Source organism: Podospora pseudocomata (genome assembly GCF_035222375.1).
Source record: "Podospora pseudocomata strain CBS 415.72m chromosome 1 map unlocalized CBS415.72m_1, whole genome shotgun sequence".
NCBI lineage: Eukaryota > Fungi > Ascomycota > Sordariomycetes > Sordariales > Podosporaceae > Podospora > Podospora pseudocomata.
The window spans coordinates 6,337,404-6,358,317 of record NW_026946363.1 but is presented as its reverse complement, the minus strand read 5'-3'; the positions used below and the strand labels follow the sequence as shown (position 1 = coordinate 6,358,317).

General features: G+C 53.1%; 3 protein-coding genes across 3 annotated transcripts; all 3 read left to right on the top strand.

The window, feature by feature from the left end:
• Window positions 1-2,275: 2,275 nt before the first annotated feature.
• RAD30 (DNA-directed DNA polymerase eta rad30) lies at window positions 2,276-5,194 on the top strand (the record flags this gene model as incomplete). The annotated part of the gene is made up of 3 exons (XM_062886516.1): window positions 2,276-2,502; window positions 2,570-2,884; window positions 2,943-5,194. 3 exons carry the CDS (start codon window positions 2,276-2,278, stop codon window positions 4,489-4,491), a joined length of 2,091 nt encoding a protein of 696 aa, XP_062749606.1. The 3' UTR covers window positions 4,492-5,194.
• A 2,303-nt stretch (window positions 5,195-7,497) lies between these two features.
• QC762_120780 (uncharacterized protein) lies at window positions 7,498-11,670 on the top strand. Its single transcript, XM_062886515.1, has 4 exons — window positions 7,498-7,963; window positions 8,057-8,116; window positions 8,196-11,034; window positions 11,122-11,670. The coding sequence occupies exons 1-3, from the start codon at window positions 7,787-7,789 to the stop codon at window positions 9,261-9,263; spliced, it is 1,305 nt and encodes a 434-aa protein (XP_062749605.1). The 5' UTR covers window positions 7,498-7,786; the 3' UTR covers window positions 9,264-11,034; window positions 11,122-11,670.
• A 1,785-nt stretch (window positions 11,671-13,455) lies between these two features.
• On the top strand, window positions 13,456-19,004 carry NMD5 (Nonsense-mediated mRNA decay protein 5). The gene is made up of 10 exons (XM_062886514.1): window positions 13,456-14,567; window positions 14,779-14,857; window positions 14,958-15,424; window positions 15,485-15,694; window positions 15,715-16,924; window positions 16,974-17,608; window positions 17,674-17,716; window positions 17,750-17,940; window positions 18,002-18,125; window positions 18,187-19,004. Exons 1-10 carry the CDS (start codon window positions 14,478-14,480, stop codon window positions 18,351-18,353), a joined length of 3,216 nt encoding a protein of 1,071 aa, XP_062749604.1. The 5' UTR covers window positions 13,456-14,477; the 3' UTR covers window positions 18,354-19,004.
• The last annotated feature ends 1,910 nt before the right edge of the window (window positions 19,005-20,914 follow it).

The following is a 20,914-nucleotide window of genomic DNA, read 5'->3' as shown; positions in this document are numbered from 1 at the left end:
ATGGATCCCGGCTTGGAAACACATCTCAGGCCACCCGCTCCAACCTTCCTCCGGCCATCACCGGGCATTTCTCGAATGATGTCATGCCCAAAGTCCACTCACGGAAAGAGCGATGGACAGTGGACGAGCAGAAGAGTCTCATCCAGAGGGTTGGTAGGAACATGTGACCTGCCAAATCGAGGTAGAGGCAGGACACGGCGGCTAAACCGCACTGTGGGTGGTGGCCGAAGAAAACAGGCCCGACATAATCTTGTTGCTTGGGGTTCGGATAGGGGCTGGTTGGATGTCTCTCGCAGTGATAGGCAGCATCAGTCTACGTATGCAACATAAGCAAGGCCAGAAGCAAGAGAGGGTGTGTGGCTCAAGGGAGAGAAGGCTGCCCAAAGTCCAGGAATCAAAAGTGAGAGAGGACGACGATGGTTGTGATGCCATCGACGGGCTCTATCACCTTCCTGTCGTGGGTTGTTTGTCGCTAATCGCTCGCTTTGCCTCAAGATGGAAACGTTCACGGCAGTCTTTCAACGGCGTGGCTGCGGCTTGTGGTACTCGGGTCCTGTGGTGGAAGGCGAAGTTGTAGGGTACCTGAGGATAAGGCTCGACGGTGCTGACGGCGCGTGTGGAACAGCAAAAGTTTAAAAGTGGTGCCTGTAACAGGATGGGCCAACGCCAACCAAAGGGCTAGAAAGCGCGGAAGATCGGGGACGGAGTGGGATATGGAAAAGAAAGGGGCTTCGTTGACTACAAGTTGAGTGTCCTCCCAGCCCTTGTCTTCTCCTCTTGCTGCGTCATCTCAGATATCAGAACACCATCGACAGCCATCTTGCAAGTCATTGAACCCGGCCCGCTTCCCCCCTTCTGTTGACACGGAGCGGTTGTGGCTCCCTGGCACCCAACCCACACCACCCTCCACACCAACTCTGAAGCCAACTGACCTCCCTTTCGCCCAACATTTCGATCCAGGAGTAAAGAGTGAGCGGAACACAAATACGCATCCTCCGATAGGCAAGTTCGTCTCTATAGTTCTCATCATTCCCTCGTCATGTTTTCTTCTGCTCTCGCCTCCAAGGTCATGGAATTCTTCCAACCCACCTTGGTAGTCGCCGGCAAGCCATGGCATGCGGGCTTCCCGAATTGATCACGCACCATGGCACGCTTCGGGATAATTATCTCATACTCCACGCGCGGGGTTTCCGGGACGAGACACAGAGCTTCCACACTTTTTTCCTCGTTCATGCTGCTGTGGTTGTAGCGGAAGAGGAGACCGGCGAGACAGAGGTAGCTGTCATGGCTCCAAGCCGAGACAACTCGGAACGGAACATGCACTAAACCACCCGGGAGGTGACATGCTTCATATACACTACCACCTACCTAGCTTCACCATCAAACTCGCCAGAACTCACTCAGAACAGACTACGATGATGAGGATTCTAACAGGAGAAGAACACAGAGGACGTTGCAAATGCCAAGTTCCATCAGCATCAGCATCGAGTCCATCGTGCAGAACCAAGATATGCATGCAACTGCCCACTATCTTACCGATCCGCAGCGGTCTGATCCAGGGTTGGGAGTGGCTGGCTGAAGTGTTAAGAATATATGTACTGGACACAATACATGACTATATGTAGGGGGGGGGGAGGATTGATGATCAATCTGGAAGTGAGAGAGGGGAAGGGTGATGAAATATTGAAAACTGCGTGGGGGTTGAAGAGTGAGTGTTGAGGAGGGGACGGCAGTGAAATGATGAGAGCCTCAGATGTAGTAAAATCTCTGAAACAAGATGATCGAATCTCGCGCTTTTCTTTTTCCAAACAGGCTCACGATGGTTTGAAAGCTACACAAAGTCCGTCGTCGTTAAAACGATATCTAAATCCTATCTCGCTGGATCCTCCGATTACTCGCAGCAAGCTCCCAGTCAATTGTCTTCCCAGCAAATGCGGGGTCTCCACAAAAGCTAGGGTGGTCCAAGCGTCCCCGTCCCAGAGATCGGCGCTTCAAAAGGGCTCCACTCTTTTCCCCAGAGCAAGCACATCCCATTTTCTTGGCGGCCTATTGTCCGTCCCACAGTCGACTTTCATCATCCCAGTGGAAAACGGGAGTTTCCGATTTCACACTGACGCGTGTGTGTGTGTCTCTCTCTCTCTCTCTCTCTCTCTCTTCCTTCAATTACTTCCAGTCAATCGATGTCTGTCGACTTGGACAGCAGAAGATGAGCCCCCCGACGACCTGCAACATCGCCAATCTCGAATTCTAGGTCGTTGCGAACTTGGACCTGATCATGTCTTCGTCACCCTTCCGTAACCGGCACCGGGACTCCTCCCCTGCCGGTGCGCCAGGGAGGAAAAGGTCACAGTTCACCTACCGGCACTTCAACCAGATGGCTTCTTACAATACTTCCTGCCCGTTGAGGGTGGTTGCCCATTTGGATCTGGACTGCTTCTACGCACAGGTGGAGATGGTACGGCTCGGCATCCCCGAGGACAAACCTTTGGCCGTTCAACAATGGTATCTTGCCCCCTTTTTCTAACCACCCTCCTCCAATACCACGCTCGACCTGTCAGCTAACAGGGAGGGAAAGGCAAGGTTTAATAGCAGTCAACTACCCCGCCCGCGCCTTTAAGATCGGCCGGCATTGTACGGTGACTGAAGCGAGGAGGTTGTGTCCGGAGCTTATAGCGCAGCACGTTGCTACTTGGCGGGAGGGGGATGACAAGTGGGCTTATCGGGAGGACGCGGCCGAGCATATTGCTACGGATAAGGTGTCGCTGGATCCGTATCGGTTGGAGAGCAGGAGGATCATGAGGGTCATCAAGGAGCATTTGCCCGGGGGAGGGTTGCAAAAGGTTGAGAAGGCGAGTATTGATGAGGTGTTTTTGGATTTGACGGCGTGAGTTGTGCTTTTTGGGAGTGAGCAAAGGTGGGATGATGCTGACAGCTGGTGGTAGGCATGTCCATCAGGTTATGCTTGAAAGGTATGGGGAGGAGCTGGGAGGTCCGCCGCCGTATGGGGATGTGAGTGAGGAGTTGCCGATGCCCGCGGTTACGGCGCTGGATTGGAAGGCGGATGCTCTGGTCGACCTGGGGGAGGGGGACAGACAGGAGGGGGAATTCGATGATCCGGACTGGGACGACGTGGCACTGCTTGTGGCAAGCGAGATTGTGAGGAATGTGAGGGGGGTGATTAGGGAGAAGTTGGGGTATTCTTGCTCCGCGGGCGTGTCGAGGAACAAGCTCCTAAGCAAGTTGGGGTCGGCGCACAAGAAACCGGATCAGCAGACGGTGATTCGAAACAGGGCGGTTGGGCACTTCTTGAGTGGGTTCAAGTTTACAAAGATCAGGAACTTGGGCGGGAAGTTGGGGGAGCAGGTTGCTGACGCGTTCAAGACGGAGGCTGTGTCGGATTTGTTGACGGTTCCGATTGAGCAGCTGAAGCAGAAGCTGGGAGATGAGAACGGGGTGTGGATTTACGAGACGCTGAGGGGGATCGATACGAGTGAGGTCAACTCGGGCACTCAGATCAAGTCAATGCTGTCGGCCAAGTCATTTCGTCCCGACATTACGACTGTGGAACAGGCTACGAAGTGGTTGCGTATCTTTGCGGCGGATATTTTTGCTCGCCTGGTTGAGGAAGGGGTGCTGGAGCACAAGAGGAGGCCAAGGACTATCAATTTACACCACCGTCACGGGAACCAGACCCGGTCTCGATCGGGACCCATACCGGCGCGGCTTCTGAATGAGGAAAGCCTGTTCGAGTTGGCCAAGAACCTGTTTCACCAAATCACGCTGGAGGGTGATACCTGGCCGTGTTCCAACCTGAGCCTGAGCGTTGCCGGCTTCGAGGAGGGGGTCTCTGGCAATATGGGCATCGACTCGTTTCTCGTCAAAGGTGACGAGGCACGAGCGCTGAAGTCATCGGAATCGGCCCGCACATCCTCGTCCAAGGAAGCACTCGACACGAGCACACGACAGCAACCTGCAGCAAAGCGACGACGTATCGATGGTGCCGGCGGTGGTATTCAGCGTTTCTTGACAACGAAACGGGAGCCGTCCCAGGACACCCGGACGACGGCCCCCGAGGACGACCTCGTGAGGAGGAATAGCGGTGAAGCAAAGTTGGGCACCTCGAAGACATATGTCGCATCAGGCATGGGATGGCCGGGAGAGCCTTTACCAGAGGAGGCCCAAGCCGATTCTCGACGGTCGCCAATCACACCCCACGCTTGTTCTCGATGCGACGCCAACCTGGGGGGTCCGGAAGAGCTCCAGAGTCACCTGGATTGGCACTTTGCCAAAGACCTCCAGGAGGAGGAGGAAGAACGTGTCAGTCAGGCATTCGCCAACCGACAAGCTTCGACTGCAGTGAACAACGCGCGCGCCGGCAGTCAGAAAGGGACGGCGGCAGCATCATCCGCATCAGCGTCAGGGTCAAAGAAGTCCACGGGGAGGTCGAAGAAGAAGCCGGAGCGCGGTCAAAGCAAGCTAAATTTTGGATGATCATGATGATTTGAGCAGCTTTATGCATCGCCGAGGCGGCCGTGCATTCGATAACTACCTGCAAGACGAAGACTTACGTGGGCAAAGCCGACAACCAACAGCATATGGAAGGCATACGACAGTCAGCCTATTGGGGAAGCTGGTTCGGGAGAACGAGAAAATGGATGGGGGGCAATGCACTTATGTTTCCCGGTGGGTGGATGGCCTTCCTGTTCGTCATACATCCTGGGCGGGCAAGTCAGTCATCGGAGAGCCCCAGCAACCGACGTCGTCGGAGTGCGGCGATTCTAGAGCCAATCGTTGAATCCCGTCCGAACCCAACACTCGGCATGCAAGCGCCTCTTGCAAGGAGCGGGAAGAGGGCCGTCGCGGATGGATGGAAGAAGAGGGCACACCCGTGAACCCCATCCTCACAAACCATATCAGAGAGCAGTTGCTTCTGCCGGCCATCCCACACGAAATCCTTATCGTGACGTCGCTGGAAAATGCACGTTCATCCTCCGGGAAGTCGACCCGTTTGGGAACTCTACAGCACATCCCGGACGACGAGCATGGGCCCCTGAGGGGATCTGTGGGATCTCTTCCAGCTGCTGTCGTCTCCGATGCCACCGTGCAGTTTGAAGCCACAAACAGCTCACCAATGTCTCTCGCAGCGGATCACAGTCTATTTCGAGGTTTTTCACAATCCGTCATACAGCGTCAGAGCCTTTGCTGCGGTTGCTGTACACAGGCTTCTTGTTTGTTTGAGGTTCTGGGAATTCCCCAAAACTCACGAGACTCAGCATGAGCGAAGCAATGTTGCTTCGTCGACCACCGCTTCATCATTTGGGGAAGAGCGAGAGCCAGTGATTGGCTGGTCCGACCATCAGTCCCCATATTTTCTCATGCGGGCGACGGTTGGGCTTTGGGCTCATGTATTGATACCCGACCTGACCAAACCAGAAACCTCGCCCCGTCGTCACTGTCGCTGCTGATTTTGAACACGGCAGCTGCGTACCTACCTATGCAGGATTCTACGTACGCCCTCGCTCGCCCTGACTCCACCAGACCGAAGCAACAATAATGCCCGTCGTTGTCAACCGGTCCGTATGTTTGACAGGTGAGGAGCCGTCCGGGTAGGTAAGAGATAGTTGTACATTGGCATCAAAGACCACGGTTGTCAACCACGCACCGAGCTATCCATCATCATGCACCTGTATACCCTCATCCCCATCATATAACGTCGGGATGCATGACAGTGGGGGAGGGGAGATGGAGATAGATGCTCCTCTGTGAGCAGATGAGACATTTCCATGCAGCAAGCCTTCTCCTCTCTCGACGATAGATGCTGCACCCGCCCTTTCCGCCTAGCGCACGGCCCGAGACAACGAAGATGGGCAGACGTCAACTTACCATGAAGACACTTGAGTGCACATTACTGTATGATTTTGAGGAATTTATCCAGTTCGCCACTTGTATCTGATCAGGCACACTTCGGGCTCCCGACTAACAAGCCTGCACATTTGTTTTGTGCGCGTGAAGTGTCAGAGATGGGCAGAGAGAAACGGGGACAGCAACCGAAACGGCTTCTTTTCTTCGGTTCTCCTTCCAGTACTGTCGTGACAACTGCAGGCTGTCACCCAAGCGATTGGCATGGGAGCCCGCACCTCTCGCCCATCTGGCGTTTTTGACAGTGGGTGAGGCCCAATCAGAGGCTTTGCAACAACAGCCTGAACCGTTTGGGCAACACCGACTCACGCCAGCTACATGCCCAAAAGAAGCCTCGTCTCCGTAGCACATAGCTCCATGTTACACGGGTCTAGCCTCTTTCTGTTTTCTTACACAAGAGATGAAGAGAGAAACCCCGAGAGGGCTGGGTGTAATGCCGGGTCAGAAATGCCCCCGCTTTCTACGGCGGCCGCGGGAAGAGACGCCGTCAACGCAGACGTCGACTCCATACAAACAGGGCTCAGTGCGTGGGAGACAACGTCTCTCTAACCGAGTCCTCTTTCAGACACCGATTCTGAGGGAGAAACCCCTCTCCGTTACCGTAACCCGCCGCACTCTTGCTGGATGCTGAGGATGGGAAATGCAATGGCACAACTGCCCTGGTCTCCTGCCATGCTGCAGGCCGCAAATCTGCGAACGCAGCAACCCACTAGGTGCTGGTGACGGGAGCCAACCACACACTCCCACGCCTCCGCGAGACCACCAGAGACCACACATCGTCACTCCCAAAAGCACGCACTCTGCGATTGGCCTCGACCGGCTCACCTGACAGGCTGTTATTTGCTGCGCTGTGCTGGGCCTCGGGGAGGGGGCGGGGGGGGGGTTTGTCTTTGCTGGGACAGGGCGACGATAAGGTAACATGGTACCTTTTTTTTTCTTGATGTATTCTGCGTGATGTGTTATGTATGTTGGGCAGAACGGACGCTGATGGGGTGACAAGTCAAACACGATGCCGTCACGTCAGTCTCCAGCACCGTTTTATCCCGACAGTACCGGTTTTTCCAGCTGCGGCGGCAAGCAATCCAACCTCAGGCGCCCGTCATTCGAACGGCGACGGGATTCCCCAATAGACGGTGCAAACCCTTCCTTCCTGACGGAGAGAGGGCCTTGCGATTGGATGGCATTGAACAGCGCTGCAGGTGTTCTTGGCCTCTCTTTCTGGCTGCGTGTGCCTGCTTGCCACCGCACCAGCAACCAGCACGCCTGGATTCCCCGGCTTCCCCTGCTTGTCCCCCTCTCGTGCCTCTCGGTCCCCTGACACCGTCTGGATCTCGCCGGCTGGATGACTCCATTCTCGCTGCGTGTCCGTTCAGACCGGTGTCTTTCCAGCCAACTGGGTGCTGCCGTTTGAGCCTTGTCTGGCAGCCAGCTAACTGCCCAACGGAGGCAAAGAGACGGGGGCGCATTTGGGTACTTGGCTGGAGAAAATCCACTGCCGTTGCAGGCCGCCAGTTACCATCGCCGCTGCAAGACCCACTCTGACAACCCAACCCCAAGCGCCGGGTGCCTTCCATCCACTGCCACCCTTCCTGTCCACTGTCCATTTCTTCCACGACCGCCCGCCTTTCTCCCACCCTCTGGCCCTCTCTCGTTCTCTCATTCTCCTATTCTGGTTTTTTTTTTTTCTGCTGCCTTGCCGCGACGCCCGGAATCCCCATTTCCGCTGTTCCGCTCCAACACCACTCCGACACACCTGGTTCCTCGATCATTCAATCATCGTCAGCTTGAATTAGGTTCTTTTGGGGCGGGGGAATCAACTCGGCTTCGCAGCAACCGTTAGACGCGCGCACGCACCAAACTTTCCACAATGGCGGGGAGACCAAACAACAGAGGACCTGGCGGCGGCCAGCCACCAGTCCCGCCAGCAGCCCAGCGTCAAAACGAATACTTTGTGCCTCGTGATGGCATCGATCGCGAGGTTATCACATCAGACATCTGCAGATACCTGGGAAACGATGCGTTGGTGCGCCCTGGCACCTACGAGGTATGCCCTGCTTCTTCCTCCCCCGCAATGCCTCCTCGGGAAGGCTGGGATGTGCAGTTTTGCTCACCAAGTCTTGTTTTGTTTATGTTTTAGTCCCCAGATGGACGTGTCACCCAAGGTTATTTCATCACGGCATACCGAAATTTGACGTCGGTGAGTGGCCCTCGTTCGATGCTCGACGACGGCAGTCGTTAATGATGAGCACGGGGCTAAATTTCTCTCTTCTTGGCAGGCCATGATTCAAGATCTCAAGGCCGACTCCGCTCGGTGGGAGCAGGAACGGCGCGCAGCGTCCAGGTCTTCGGGCGGCGGCGCTGGAGGTACAACACACTCCAGCCATTCGAACGGCGTTTATGTGAGGAGTTCTAACTCGCCCATAGGCGCTCGCGAGCAGACCCGCGGGCAATCTGACTACAGCGCGTGGAAGAACCGCCAACGGGAACAGGAGTACGAAGCCTCGTACGGCGCCACTGCCATGGATATTGACTACCAGTCGGCTCCTCCGCCGCCCAAGAACCCGGGCTACGGTGGCCAGCCGTACCCCGGACCTCCCCCTCCTGCCGGATACCCCCAGGGTGCTTACCCACCACAGGTTCATCCCGCTGCCGCTCCCCAGTATCAAACTCAGCCCTACGGAGGATATCCGCCCAATGTTCCGCCAACTCAGTATTCCCCAGGACCTCAGGGAGGTGACAGATACGCCGGGATGGTTCCTCCTCCGCCTATCCAAGGACAATTCGCCCAGGATGCTGCCTTCATCCACGGATCCAACTACCAGACTGCCCCTGGATATGCCAATGCACCGAGGATGCCGGCTATGCCATTGGCCCCTTCATCCGCCCCCCCTTCGAGGGCTTTCAGCACGCCAACATCAGGTCCTCCATTTGGCTCGGAAGCAGACCCATATGGCTACCCGCCTCCTGCTGGGATTCCGGCCAGCCAGGCCTTCCCAGCCGACCCTCTTTATGGCCGCGGTGCGTATAGTACAACAACAATCACAAACCCACCCGAGGCTTCGTCTGATGATTTAGGTTCCCCTGCAGGTACAGCGCAACGGCAAGGCTACCCGGCCGCCCCGGACCAGCCGCCATATGAGGATCACAACAGCCCGGTGCTTCCCAACACCACCGTTCCTCCAACCAGCTCGACACCCACGAGTGCCGGACCGTCCGGTGGCAGACGCGACCGCGATTCAGAACCGAGAGACCGAGAGCGTGATCATCGAGAGCACAGAGCTCGCCGTTCCGAGACCGAACGCGATGACAGGCACGGAGACCGGAACAGGCATCACCGTCGCTAATCACCGGTCGAACCGCAGGTTTCCCTCCCACGCAAATGCCCGCGTTAGTCACCACACAAAACTGTCCGCCCCGAAACGTCCTCGGCATGTCGAGTCCGGAGCGTCTGATTGAACCGCTATTATGTTAATGCCTGCTAATGTCTTGGGCTGGGACTAGCTCATTGTTTGTTTTCTTACTTTCTTTACGCTTCTGGACTCGGCTGCCTTTGCAACCTGCCTTTTTGACACAAGGCCCCCACGGATAGACCCTGGATCAGAGGTTTCCACAAACCTCCGGAGCTGCAAGTTGCATCTCTGTCAACCTTTTTTGGATCATGATATGACGACATGCCCTCGATGCGGGTCTTTCGACTACTTGTTCCGCTGGCCATTATTCTGGATCTTTTCGACATGTCAAAAGCATCTTCGCCCCAACTGGATCATCTTCTGCCAGCCGGCAACCTTTGGACCCTTGGCAACTTCTGGACAACAGACAGCGGCGGGTGGCAGCCCCGCCGTGTGATATTTTTTTTTCTTTCTATCATTTTATTTCCTTTTTTTCTTTTTCGACAGAGGGGCAAGAGACGAGACGATTTTGATACCATACAGGAGAGACAAATTTGCTGCCTAGGGAAAAAGAACGATGATGAGCTTGAGGACATCTTTACAACGGTTGTAGATACTTCCTCCCTCGCTGTCCGGATCGGCTGTCAGGACTGCTTCTTCCTTTGTTGCATTTTGCCTCTGGCTGTGAACTCTTTTTTGCACGCCCAGGAGTGAGTCGCCTTGCTGACATCCCGGTTTCTCAACCGCGCATCCGCCTCTGACATCAACAACCAGAGACAACGGCTACGGCCGGACAGCGAGGTGAGTGAACGCTTGAAAGAGTGTATATATCTGATGAATTCCCTCGGAACACAATGAGCTATACCATTTTCCACCCACCGTCTTCGCCTCGGGCGAGCGAACTGAGCTATTGCGTTTGAGTCAACTAACACAGCGCAGATGTTTGATGATTCTGGACACCGCTGAGGAACTATGGAGCCTTCACATCTTTCTGGACCCTGCTGGATTTCACTTTCTCTCTTGGCGACTCTCTTCTCCCGTTGGATCTTTCACACAAGCCATGGATTGAGGACCTCTTCGACCCCGCATATGGATACCTGACAACACAACCATTTTTCTCCCTCGGACGCTCTTTTGACCATGAGGTGTTCTGACACTGGATTGCCAGACCCATCCGGGTTCTGAGAGCACGGAGCTCACACAACATCATCGTTCTGGATCTGAAGCTGAGGCTACCCTCACTGTCAAAGACATCAATGAACAACATCGTGGTAAGGTTGAGCCATTGGACTTCTTTCTCATCCGGATCCTTCTCTTTTCTACACCGGTCATATCAGCAATCGTCAGCCTTGGAATATCAACGTTACCAACACACCAGTGGGACTTCGGATGGAAAGTCATGGATTGACATCAGTCTTGCCTTGGACAGCACGTTTTGGACCACTCAACTTGGACCTGAACTTGACCAACACCGATAGGGCTCGACACTCCTTCAGGTTACAGACGAATGTTTCCCTGCTCGTCAGATCTGTTTGACTTTCCCCTCTGCTGCATCATTTTGTCAACGATTTTCGACCTATTTCTTCACATTTGTCTTTGGATTCAACTTTCTCAGCTGGATTTGCCATGGACCCGAGGACTATCATTGGACATGCCATGGACTACCATTTGGACCATTCTTTACTTGACCGGACTTGCACGGCTTGATGTTCTGTGTCATGTTACTGTCAGTTGTTCCACCCCTTGTCTTCCATCCCCCCCTCGGCTTCGTTCATCCTCGAGGTTGTTGAGAGCATGTCTAATCGTCTTGTAGTGTGTGGATACCTTTCTCATAGTCATCATCTTTAAGCCGCTTGTTTATCTTTCACTGCTCAAGAGTTATTGACGCCTTTATCTGTCGGTCATAGCATGTTTAGCTTCGGGCATCGCATGTATTTGGTATTGCATGGTGTCTCTGTTTTGCGCTTGGTGGTCAGTCTTGGAAAACTGGGCTGTTGAAGAAAGCACAAAAGAATAGGTTACAAGATTGGGTGGGTGGTTGTCAGATTTGTTTTGTTTTGCTTATGTTGTATGTCATGAGTTCTGGGCGGGTGTCTAATTTTGTCTTGTTTCTTTCTTTCACGTTAGTTTGCGCATACCCAGCTTGTTGCTTGGCATCTTTTTTTTGGATGTTCATGATGCTTTTGGCTCTTTGGAGATGGAGTTGATGAATACAGTTGGATTTGAGGTACTTTTGGTTTATGTTATTTTGATCAACGTTGCGATGTTTGTCAATGTTAGTTCGATCAGTGGCGTGATCATGGCCCATTCATTGTATTATACACTCATCACACAAAGATTGATCCCGAAATGTCATAGCGTGGTGCTTAGTATCTGTTCGGAATGGTTGTTGATACCTGAGCTCAAAGAGTAAATAAGGGGCCATTCATAAACCGGCTTCTTGCCGCTGCATGGCTCATGATGCATCCCATAGATTTGCACACGATGATCAGACTTTAGCGTTGTGTATGGATGTCGTCACGTGGGTCTTGAGACATGTCTTTGCGAGAAGCTTGCTTCTCTTACAGGAGATGGTTGTGTGAAGATGGGCAAGATGTCTGTAGATGAGTGAGGTGTCTACAGTGCTGGATGTGATAAGAGGGTTGGGTTTGGTGATTACCAGTGGGATTTTTCACGAGACGTTTTCATCGCTTGAGACATGGTTATTCGTGGGGGGCGAGATTCTGATGAGGGTAAAGAGGGTGTTTTGGAAGTCTCAAGGTTGGGGGTTTATTTCTTTGTGAAACAGCCAAAAAAAAAAAAAAAAAAAAAAAGGTTAAAAAATATAAAAAAATAAACAAAAAAAAAGAAATTGTTGATGATTTTTTTTGCCTCCGTCAGCTGCTTTTCTCGTTGTGGAGTTTTGAAGCACGTAGTGGCATATATATTGCTGCTGTCAGTCATCAAGGCCTCGAGGGTGGTGTGGTGGTTGAACAACAATGTGGTGATGATCATGGCCCGCTTGGTGCGGAAGAGTGAGGTGAGGCTGGGACCTGTCTGTCATATGCATGCATGTACCTGATTTCCACTTTGGAAGAAGAGTTTGGACGACCCTTTCCTGTATGGAGTTTGTTCCTGCGGCCCCCTTTTTACATGTCGGATGATGCACATTCTTTGTTGGGGTCACCGAGAAAGTACACTATCAAAGGCACCGGAGCCTTTTGGTTTTCTTTGCTCCACCTTGAGCGTGTGTGTGCTTTTCTCCACTGTGACCGTTCGCATTTCTGGATCTTTGGTGGGGGGCGTTCGTCCGTGGGAAGCTATTCTTGTCGGTTACTTGAGATGGATAGGGAGGTTTGCGCAAGGAAGGAAAAGGTTTGAGGCTTGCGTTGGGGCAGATGGCTAGAGTATGGCAGCTTCTTCTGCTGAACCCGAATCCGATCTGTCAGTCCAAATCACGATATTGACAGTCGAGAGCCCTCAGTCTGGTGATCACGCCAGGGACGCTACTGTACCAGCCATGACGGCTAAGTACATATTGGGTGGTGTGGTTTGGGGGTTGGGCGTCAATTCAGATGGAGACACTTTCGAGGCCTCATAACGGGGTTCAGTGACGCAAAGTAGGAAAGCCGGGTAAAAGACAAGTGAATAAGTTAGTGGGGGTGCAAAGACTCCCAAGGGCTGGTTCTTCAGGGACAGTCCCTCGTGCTCTTGGTCAATGTCTAACGGGAGTCGGAACTTCTGGCAGGCCTCGGTGGATGGGGTTTTTGGTTTGCGAGGCTATCTTGAAACATGGATTGTTTCTGTGCTTTTGAGCAGACCAACTGTGGGCAGTTTGATTTACCCCGTATTCTGTTCCGCATAAGCCAGCTTCATAAACCTGTTGGTGTGAATTTGAATATTTCTTTTCTATATACTGTGTAGTTGTGCCCTTGTCAAAAAGCCCGAACCCTGGGTGAACTCCACTTCAGGAGAAGCAAATGGCGGGGAATAGAGGGGAAAAGAAGGAAGTGGGTCATGTGCCTTGGCTTGGATGGAGGGGCAAGGAGGGGTTGTACTATGATGTTTTTGATTGGCGGGCACTGGTTTATCGATTCGAGGGCTTCACCGCCTTTGCGGACATGGGGTCCCCTCCGTTGCGTTGCCCTTTCTTGGCAATCCTCTGGCAGGCGTTTGACATTGAGGTTGAGGAGAGACTGCCAGGACCAAGTGGAATGAAAAGTGGAATGAAAAGTGGAATGCCGGGATAGACCACAGGAGGGATGTCTGATGTGAGGAGCAGTGAAGAGCAATAATGAAGGGGCAATAGAGATGGGCATATGTATTTGGATGACAAAATTCCAAAATAGCGGGGTTGGATATCTTCTTATCAGAATGCCAAGAGGTACTGCCTGGCTCACCGGGGGGAGAATAGCCCCCCCCTCTGTCTCTGTCCTTCTTAGTAGGCCTGTGTCGGTTTAGATGAACTGTGCAGCACCACAACTGGACGACCACCAGTTTCAGTGACAGTGCCTATATTCAGAACAGGGTCGTCGAAGGCAACGCTCAAGTGAGATAGAGGGGCGGAGCCTTGAATTAGATCCAGTGTGAGCCCACGGAGAAGTATTGCTCTGGTCTAGTGGCAGTGGCGTCTGATAGAGGGTTGGTATTTGTTGGTGCAGCGCACCAAATCAAAATAGAATAGCTCACCCGTCCTTTGCAAATCCCAATTCGAGGAAACCTAACCGCTCTGAAACGGGAACGGGAGCTCTGCTCACCAACAGGATCCTTGAGACAGACAGACAGCAGTAAAAGGGCTTGTTTGTTTCAGCATTTCTTTTCCTTCCCGTCTTCAGCAATCTCCCGAGTCGAGGGTCCTCTTGTTCGTTCATCTCAGGTACCCGACAGAGCAGGCTGAGAGGCACGGACCAAGGTTGCAGGTGAACGACGGGCTGTTCTGACAGTGACAAGCGCCTGTGGCTACACAGCGTGAACCCTCTTTAACTTCTAGCCCCGCCATTTCGGGGTCTTTGCCGACCTCTGTTGCAACCCAGATTTTGGCCCAAATTTTTTTAAGCTTGGCCCTCGACTTCGACATCCATCTCGGCTTTCCACCCGTGTCATTTTTCTGCCTTTTCTGCCCGCCACACCCATAGCTGTTGTCCTTGGACGGGCTGTTGATGCGATAGCACATCCCTCACGCTGCCCAACATGGACGCCACCGCAATCAGATCGTTCATCGTCGCTACTCTCGATGCCGACGCTGATGTGCGAAGGCGGGCTGAGCTCCAACTGAAGCAGGTATGTTGTTATCACCACGGGGACCACCACCACCGCCTCCGCTGCCATCCACCCTCGACCCCCGGGTGTCGACCTGAGTGCCCTGAATGCCCTTCTTCCCCAACCCATGCCCATCGCACCAGATGACAACAACAACAATGCCGCCTCCACTGCCCCGTTCTTGCGCCCACACGTATGGCTGTTTGCTGACCGTTCCCTTGTTGGTGTGCAGGCCGAAGATCAGCCCAACTTTACAGACATCCTCCTCGACCTCGTGTCTTCCGAGCAGAACGTCACCCTGCAGCTCCCAAGTACGACATGCCCCCCCCCTCCACCGAACCTTTTTCCGTTGCTTATCTCGAGCCGTATATATTCATTCATCTGTGAACACAATTGCTTACACCTTCTCAGCTGCTATCTATCTTAAAAACCGGGTGAACCGCGCATGGGAGCGTTCAGACCACATCACGACCAACTCAGTAATACCCGAGGATGCGAAGGTGCGCTTCCGCGAGAGGCTACTGCCTGTGCTCGCCGGCTCTCAGGCCAAGGTGAGGCAGCAGCTTGTGCCAGTCCTCCAGCGAATCCTCCACTTCGATTTTCCTCAGTCATGGCCAAACTTTATGGACTACACGATTCAACTACTGAACACAAACACCCCCGCCTCCGTAATGGCTGGTCTGCAATGCCTGCTTGCCATCTGCCGGACCTACAGATTCAAGTCACCAGAGGGTGAGACGAGGGCCCCTTTTGACAAGATTGTCGAGGCCAGTTTCCCAAGACTTTTGGTCGTCTGCCAAGAGCTGGTGAAGCAGGAGAGCGACGAGGCTGGCGAAATGCTGCATATCGCCCTCAAATGTTACAAGCATGCCACCTGGGTATGTTTCCAGGATGTAAACCTCGAGAGTGCTGAGCAGATACTGACCTGACATCCGCAGCTTGAGCTTTCGGATTTCCTCCGCCAGAATGAGGTTAACCTTGCGTGGTGCACCATCTTCCTGGAGACTGTTTCCAAGCCGATCCCCGCGACTGCTATGCAGCACGAAGACCCCCTCGAACGCGAGCGTCACCACTGGTGGAAGGCGAAGAAGTGGGCGTATTTCAATCTGAACCGCTTGTATATCAGGTACGAATCGGTGCTGGGTCAAGTATGCTGCTTTGCTTGTAGCTGACGGTGTCTCGTAGACACGGTAACCCTAATTCTCTCATGGACAATGCCAGCGACGACCAGAAGAGATTTGCGAAGGACTTCACAGCCCAGGTTGCGCCGACGATTTTCAACCACTACCTGCAAGAGATTGAGAAATGGGTTGCCAAAACCACCTGGCTCAGCAGACCCTGCCTTTCGTACACCATTGTGTTCCTGGACGAGTGCATTCGACCCAAGGAGATGTGGGCGCATCTCAAAACTCACCTTACCACCTTGGTTACTCACTTTATCTTTCCTGTTCTTTGCCTCTCCGAGGACGATCTTGAGAAATTTGAAGAAGAACCCGAGGAATATTTGCACCGCAAGCTCAACTTCTACGAGGAGGTTTCGGCCCCTGATGTTTCTGCTACCAATTTCTTGGTCACCTTGACAAAGGCGCGGAGAAAGCAGACGTTCGAAATCCTCAAGTTTATCAATGAGGTGGTCACCCAATACGAGGCGTCTGAACCGGACAAGAAGAATCATATCGCCAAGGAGGGTGCTCTCCGCATGATCGGTACTTTGGCTCCGGTCATTCTGGGCAAGAAGTCACCCATCGCCGACCAGGTGGAATATTTCCTCGTCCGCTTCGTCTTCCCTGATTTCAGCAACGAACAAGGGTACCTGCGTGCGCGTGCCTGCGACACTGTGGAGAAGTTTGAGCAGCTGAACTTCAAGGAGCAAAACAATCTCCTGACTGTGTATCGTCACATTCTGGACTGCATGGCGGATCCCAAGTTGCCAGTCCGTGTGACTGCAGCTCTGGCTCTGCAGCCCCTGATCAGACATGACATTATCAGAACCAGCATGCAGTCAAGCATCCCAACAATCATGCAACAGCTCCTCAAGCTGGCCAATGAGGCTGATATCGACGCTCTGGCTAACGTCATGGAAGATTTCGTGGAGGTTTTCGCTGCCGAGCTGACTCCTTTCGCTGTGGCGCTTAGTGAGCAGCTGCGCGACACATACTTGCGCATCGTGCGCGAGTTGTTGGAAAACAATCAGCAACGGGATGATCTCGACAACGAATATGGGGACTACCTAGACGACAAGAGCATCACCGCTTTGGGAGTGCTGCAGACCATCGGCACACTCATCCTTACTCTGGAAAGCTCGCCGGATGTCTTGCTTCACATCGAAGGGGTGCTCATGCCTGTGATTGAGATCACCCTTCGGAACAAGCTTTACGGTATGTTTGATGGGCGGTTGGTGTGTGGAGCGGGGCTAACATGTGACAGATCTGTACAACGAAGTGTTCGAGATCATCGATAGCTGCACGTTCGCGGCTAAGCGGATCTCCCCCATCATGTGGCAGGCATTTGAGCTTGTCCATGCCACCTTTAAGTCCGGTGCTGAGCTGTATCTCGAGGACATGCTCCCTGCCCTGGACAACTTTGTGCAGTTCGGTGCCCCTCAGCTTATCCACAAGCCAGAATACGTCCAGGCTTTGTTCTCGATGGTGTCGGACATGTTCATGGAGAACAGGGTTGGAGGTGTTGACCGCATTTGCGCCTGCAAGCTCGCCGAAGCCATGATGCTCAGCCTCCGTGGCCATATCGACGTTTGCGTTCACGGCTTCATCACTATCGCTATGAACGTTTTGAGCGGACAGGAAGTCACGATCAAGTCGTACAAGATCCACCTCATGGAGATGGTCATTAACGCCATCTACTACAACCCCCTCCTGGCTCTCCACATCTTGGAGACACAGGGCTGGACCAACAAGTTCTTCAGCCTGTGGTTCGGCAGTATGGAATCGTTCACCCGCGTGCATGACAAGAGGCTCTGCATCATGGCTATTGTTCAACTCATTACTATTCCCAATGAACAAATCCCGGCAAGCGTCGCGGTAGGCTGGCCTAGGCTTCTCAAGGTAAGTTACCCTTGATGGGCCTGGTGATTGAATTGTGGATGATTTGGATATTAACGGACCTCTAGGGAATCACGATCCTCTTTAGCACCCTTCCGGCAGCTATGAAGAGTAAGTAGAACAGGCGATGAATGTAGCTTGCAGTTACTGACGATGAGGCAGATCGCGAAGAGGCTCTCAGGGATGACTTCCAACTCGACAGCTCAGCGTACTATGACGAGGATGAGGACTGGGACGATGATGGTGCTCAGTGGGAGGAAGGCGACGCAGCTGAGGGTGAACACAGTGAAAGCAAGGACGAGAGTACTGCGTACCTTGACTTCCTGAATGAGGAGGTGAGGCAATGCCTTCGCAAAGTTTTGATCCAGATGTACCGTACTAACGAGATCATTCCAGGCACAAAAGTTGCAGTCCGCCGAGGGTGAGGTCTCCGATGATGACCTGGGCGAAGACAGCGTACTTCTGGAGAATCCTCTGGACAAGATCGACCCATACATGTCGTTCCATGTCTCTCTCCACAGTAAGTTTCGACAATCCGTTAAAGATTGCGACGGCAACCGCTAATTTCTAATTCTCCACAGGACTTCAACAAGAACAGCCCCAATTTTACGCCTCGCTTACTTCACAACTCTCGCCCGATGAGCAAGCAGTGATCACCCATGTGTGCGCACAAGCCGAAGCGCAGGCTGCCCAACACCAACAGGCTGCCCTTGCGGCCCAGGGTGCTGGTATGAATGGTACAAGTTAGGAACCACCCTCTGTACTGCCGCCACTTCGGGACCGCATATTCCGACGAGTTGTTTGCTGAGTGGTCAAGGATTATCGGGACACACTTTCCAGCTCCATCACTGCATGGGGCTGCAGAAGGTGACGAAAGCTATAGGCAGCTTCACCGCCGATAAATGATCGTTGCAATCTTGTGTCGCGGCGGTATGGATGCTCGGGCCGGCGATCTAGCGTATATGGGCTCGCAGTCAACAGGGTGAAACACGCTGTGCTGCGTTGCGTATAGCAGAGGCATTTATTATAAGGCGCCTTGGGGATAGACGTTTTATAGGGGTGAGGCTTCGGTGGGCTTTTGTTGATAGGAGCATTGTTGTTATTTTTATTGTCACTTGCCCCAGCACCCCTTCTCTCTTCACCCATTCCCCCATTCCTATTCCCCTTCCCCCCCCCCCCAACAACAACAACACAATTCCCCTTCCAGCGAACAGATTCAGGAGTGAAAAGCGACACGGCCAAGGGGTTAAAAGAAGATTTATGAGCAAAAGAATAGACTAGGCTCCCACAACACATTGATGCCAAGGCAGCTGAATACAAAGTCAAAAAATAACTGAATCAAATGGTCCCTGTTGATTGATTTTCTTTCTGTCGGGCTTCTTGCCACCAGCTTCCTGCAACCACTCCGCTGCCTTTTTTTCCTTTCTTTCGCCCGACGCCGAGCATCTCGTTCTGCCTCCTCGACGATTCTGATAGCCGCCTCATCCTTCTTCGGCTTGGCAAGTTCAGGGTCGGGAGGGTTGTTGTTGTCGGACATTTTGGAGTGTTGGGTTTTGGACGTCGTTCTGGGTGTGTGGTTTTGGTGTGTAGGTGTTTTTCTTGGGGAGTGATGTGTGGGTTCTGGGCCTGGAATGGGGTCTGTCTCTGCGAGGAGAAAGGGGGGGAAATATAGTTGCGGGGGGGAAGGCACTGTGCAACGAAGGGGGGCGTGGAGAAGGGGACGCACTCATGAGGCGGGAGGCTGAAAAGAAGGGATTGTGTCGCGGGGTGGGGTGTACAGTGTCGGCGAGGGGGGATCGTGTGAGGGACGGCTTTGTTGTTGAGGGTACTAGGAGGGGATCGAGGAGTGGTGGTTTGGGCAGAAGGGGCATCAAGAGGAAGGTTGTGTACCGTTTCGGGATGAAGCAGAGTCAAGTCGAGATCATCACTTGATGTCTTACACACCTCGATGTCTCGAGCACCTTGATGTCGAGAATATCAGGGGAGTAGGTCTTGTTGGTAGTGAATGTAGGAGATGCGTGTCAAGACGAGGAGTGTGATAGCCAACGGGGTCAGTATTCTAAACTATGTGTTGTCTAGAGTGTTACTTGAGTAAAGTTGTCAAGTGTAAGAGAAACGGCCTCATTGGGTAAAGGAGAAACAAGTCTGGAGGGGGTGATGGGAGAGGTTGAAGAGCTGGTTGAGGATGGAGGAGTTTGGATGATAGATGGAAGGAAGCTTTGTGACACGGGGGTTGCAGGTGTAGCTAGACATGGCCATTAAGAGTCTGGCTATCTTTATTCGCTCTTGCCTTTGGCTTGGAGCCAACCAGGGGTTCCGGGCAGGCAGTTTCAGCACTGGAACTGGAAACGCCGAAGTTGGGGTATTCTAAAGAGAAGAAGTGCGTGGACTGGTCGTGAGAGCACTGGGGTTGTTGGTTGCCATGAACACACAAGTTGGAAGCCGGCTAACCATAAAGGTTCATCCCCTGAACTGGTATTATTGGGTTGCTTGGGCTTTCATGATGAGGGCACAGAGGGTATCCCAAAAAAAATCTGAGCTGTGTTACTCCAACCCTTCAAGCCATCGCAGTTATCGTTCATTCGATTCGAACATCTATGTCAAAGTTTCTGTGGATGAGTAGTTACTAACGTGATTATGTATTTCAGCTAAAATATGTTCTCTTTTCGATACTGTTGTTGCTATGCTGATGCTCAATGCACTCTGTTTTGTTAGGGATTTTAAGGGGCATTTCAGGGGTAGTCGACCAGACCATCCATCAGCGGAAATGTGGAACACCCACTTCTTCAAGATTGGGGGTCTTGAGAACAGGCCTCATTTCCCATTGGACAAAGTCTCACCATGGTACCTTCAGAGTTAAACACGTTTGCGGTGCCAGTCACCTTGTCCGCAGCGTGGGTGGTAACCACTGGCAACCCCGACTCATTCCCTGATGCCCACTTCACATGGAGCCCCCAATTACACACAACCCGAATTGACCCGTCATAGTCCTTCTCCTCTGAGGGTCGAAGTATTCTGAGGGTTTCTCTCCAGGGTTATCCGCATCTCACGTGTTGGACTGCATCGCCGTCTTCATCTATCTAGATGAAGAGGGTGCGTGACATGCGCTCTGTGGCGGTCACTTTCACTCTCCCATGCTCGGTCGGACTCGATGGTAGGCCGTCGTCTGTCGGGCCCGACCGGTTGCACCGCTCATTGGAGCACTGCCCACCCTTCACGATAATCCGCAGGACGAACTACAGCAAGCCAGCAAGCCACAATATCCAAGAACCGACGGCCAAGTGCCAAGCGGGACAACGTGCTGGTTAG

Excerpts from the sequence above, each read along its gene's own strand:
- QC762_120780 (XM_062886515.1), top strand. The coding sequence starts at position 7,787 with ATGGCGGGGAGACCAAACAACAGAGGACCTGGCGGCGGCCAGCCACCA. Across the intron at positions 7,964-8,056 it reads TGCGCCCTGGCACCTACGAG|TCCCCAGATGGACGTGTCAC; the intron begins GTATGCCCTGCT and ends TTTATGTTTTAG. Across the intron at positions 8,117-8,195 it reads CATACCGAAATTTGACGTCG|GCCATGATTCAAGATCTCAA; the intron begins GTGAGTGGCCCT and ends TCTTCTTGGCAG.
- NMD5 (XM_062886514.1), top strand. The coding sequence starts at position 14,478 with ATGGACGCCACCGCAATCAGATCGTTCATCGTCGCTACTCTCGATGCC. Across the intron at positions 14,858-14,957 it reads CGTCACCCTGCAGCTCCCAA|CTGCTATCTATCTTAAAAAC; the intron begins GTACGACATGCC and ends ACACCTTCTCAG. Across the intron at positions 15,425-15,484 it reads GTTACAAGCATGCCACCTGG|CTTGAGCTTTCGGATTTCCT; the intron begins GTATGTTTCCAG and ends TGACATCCGCAG.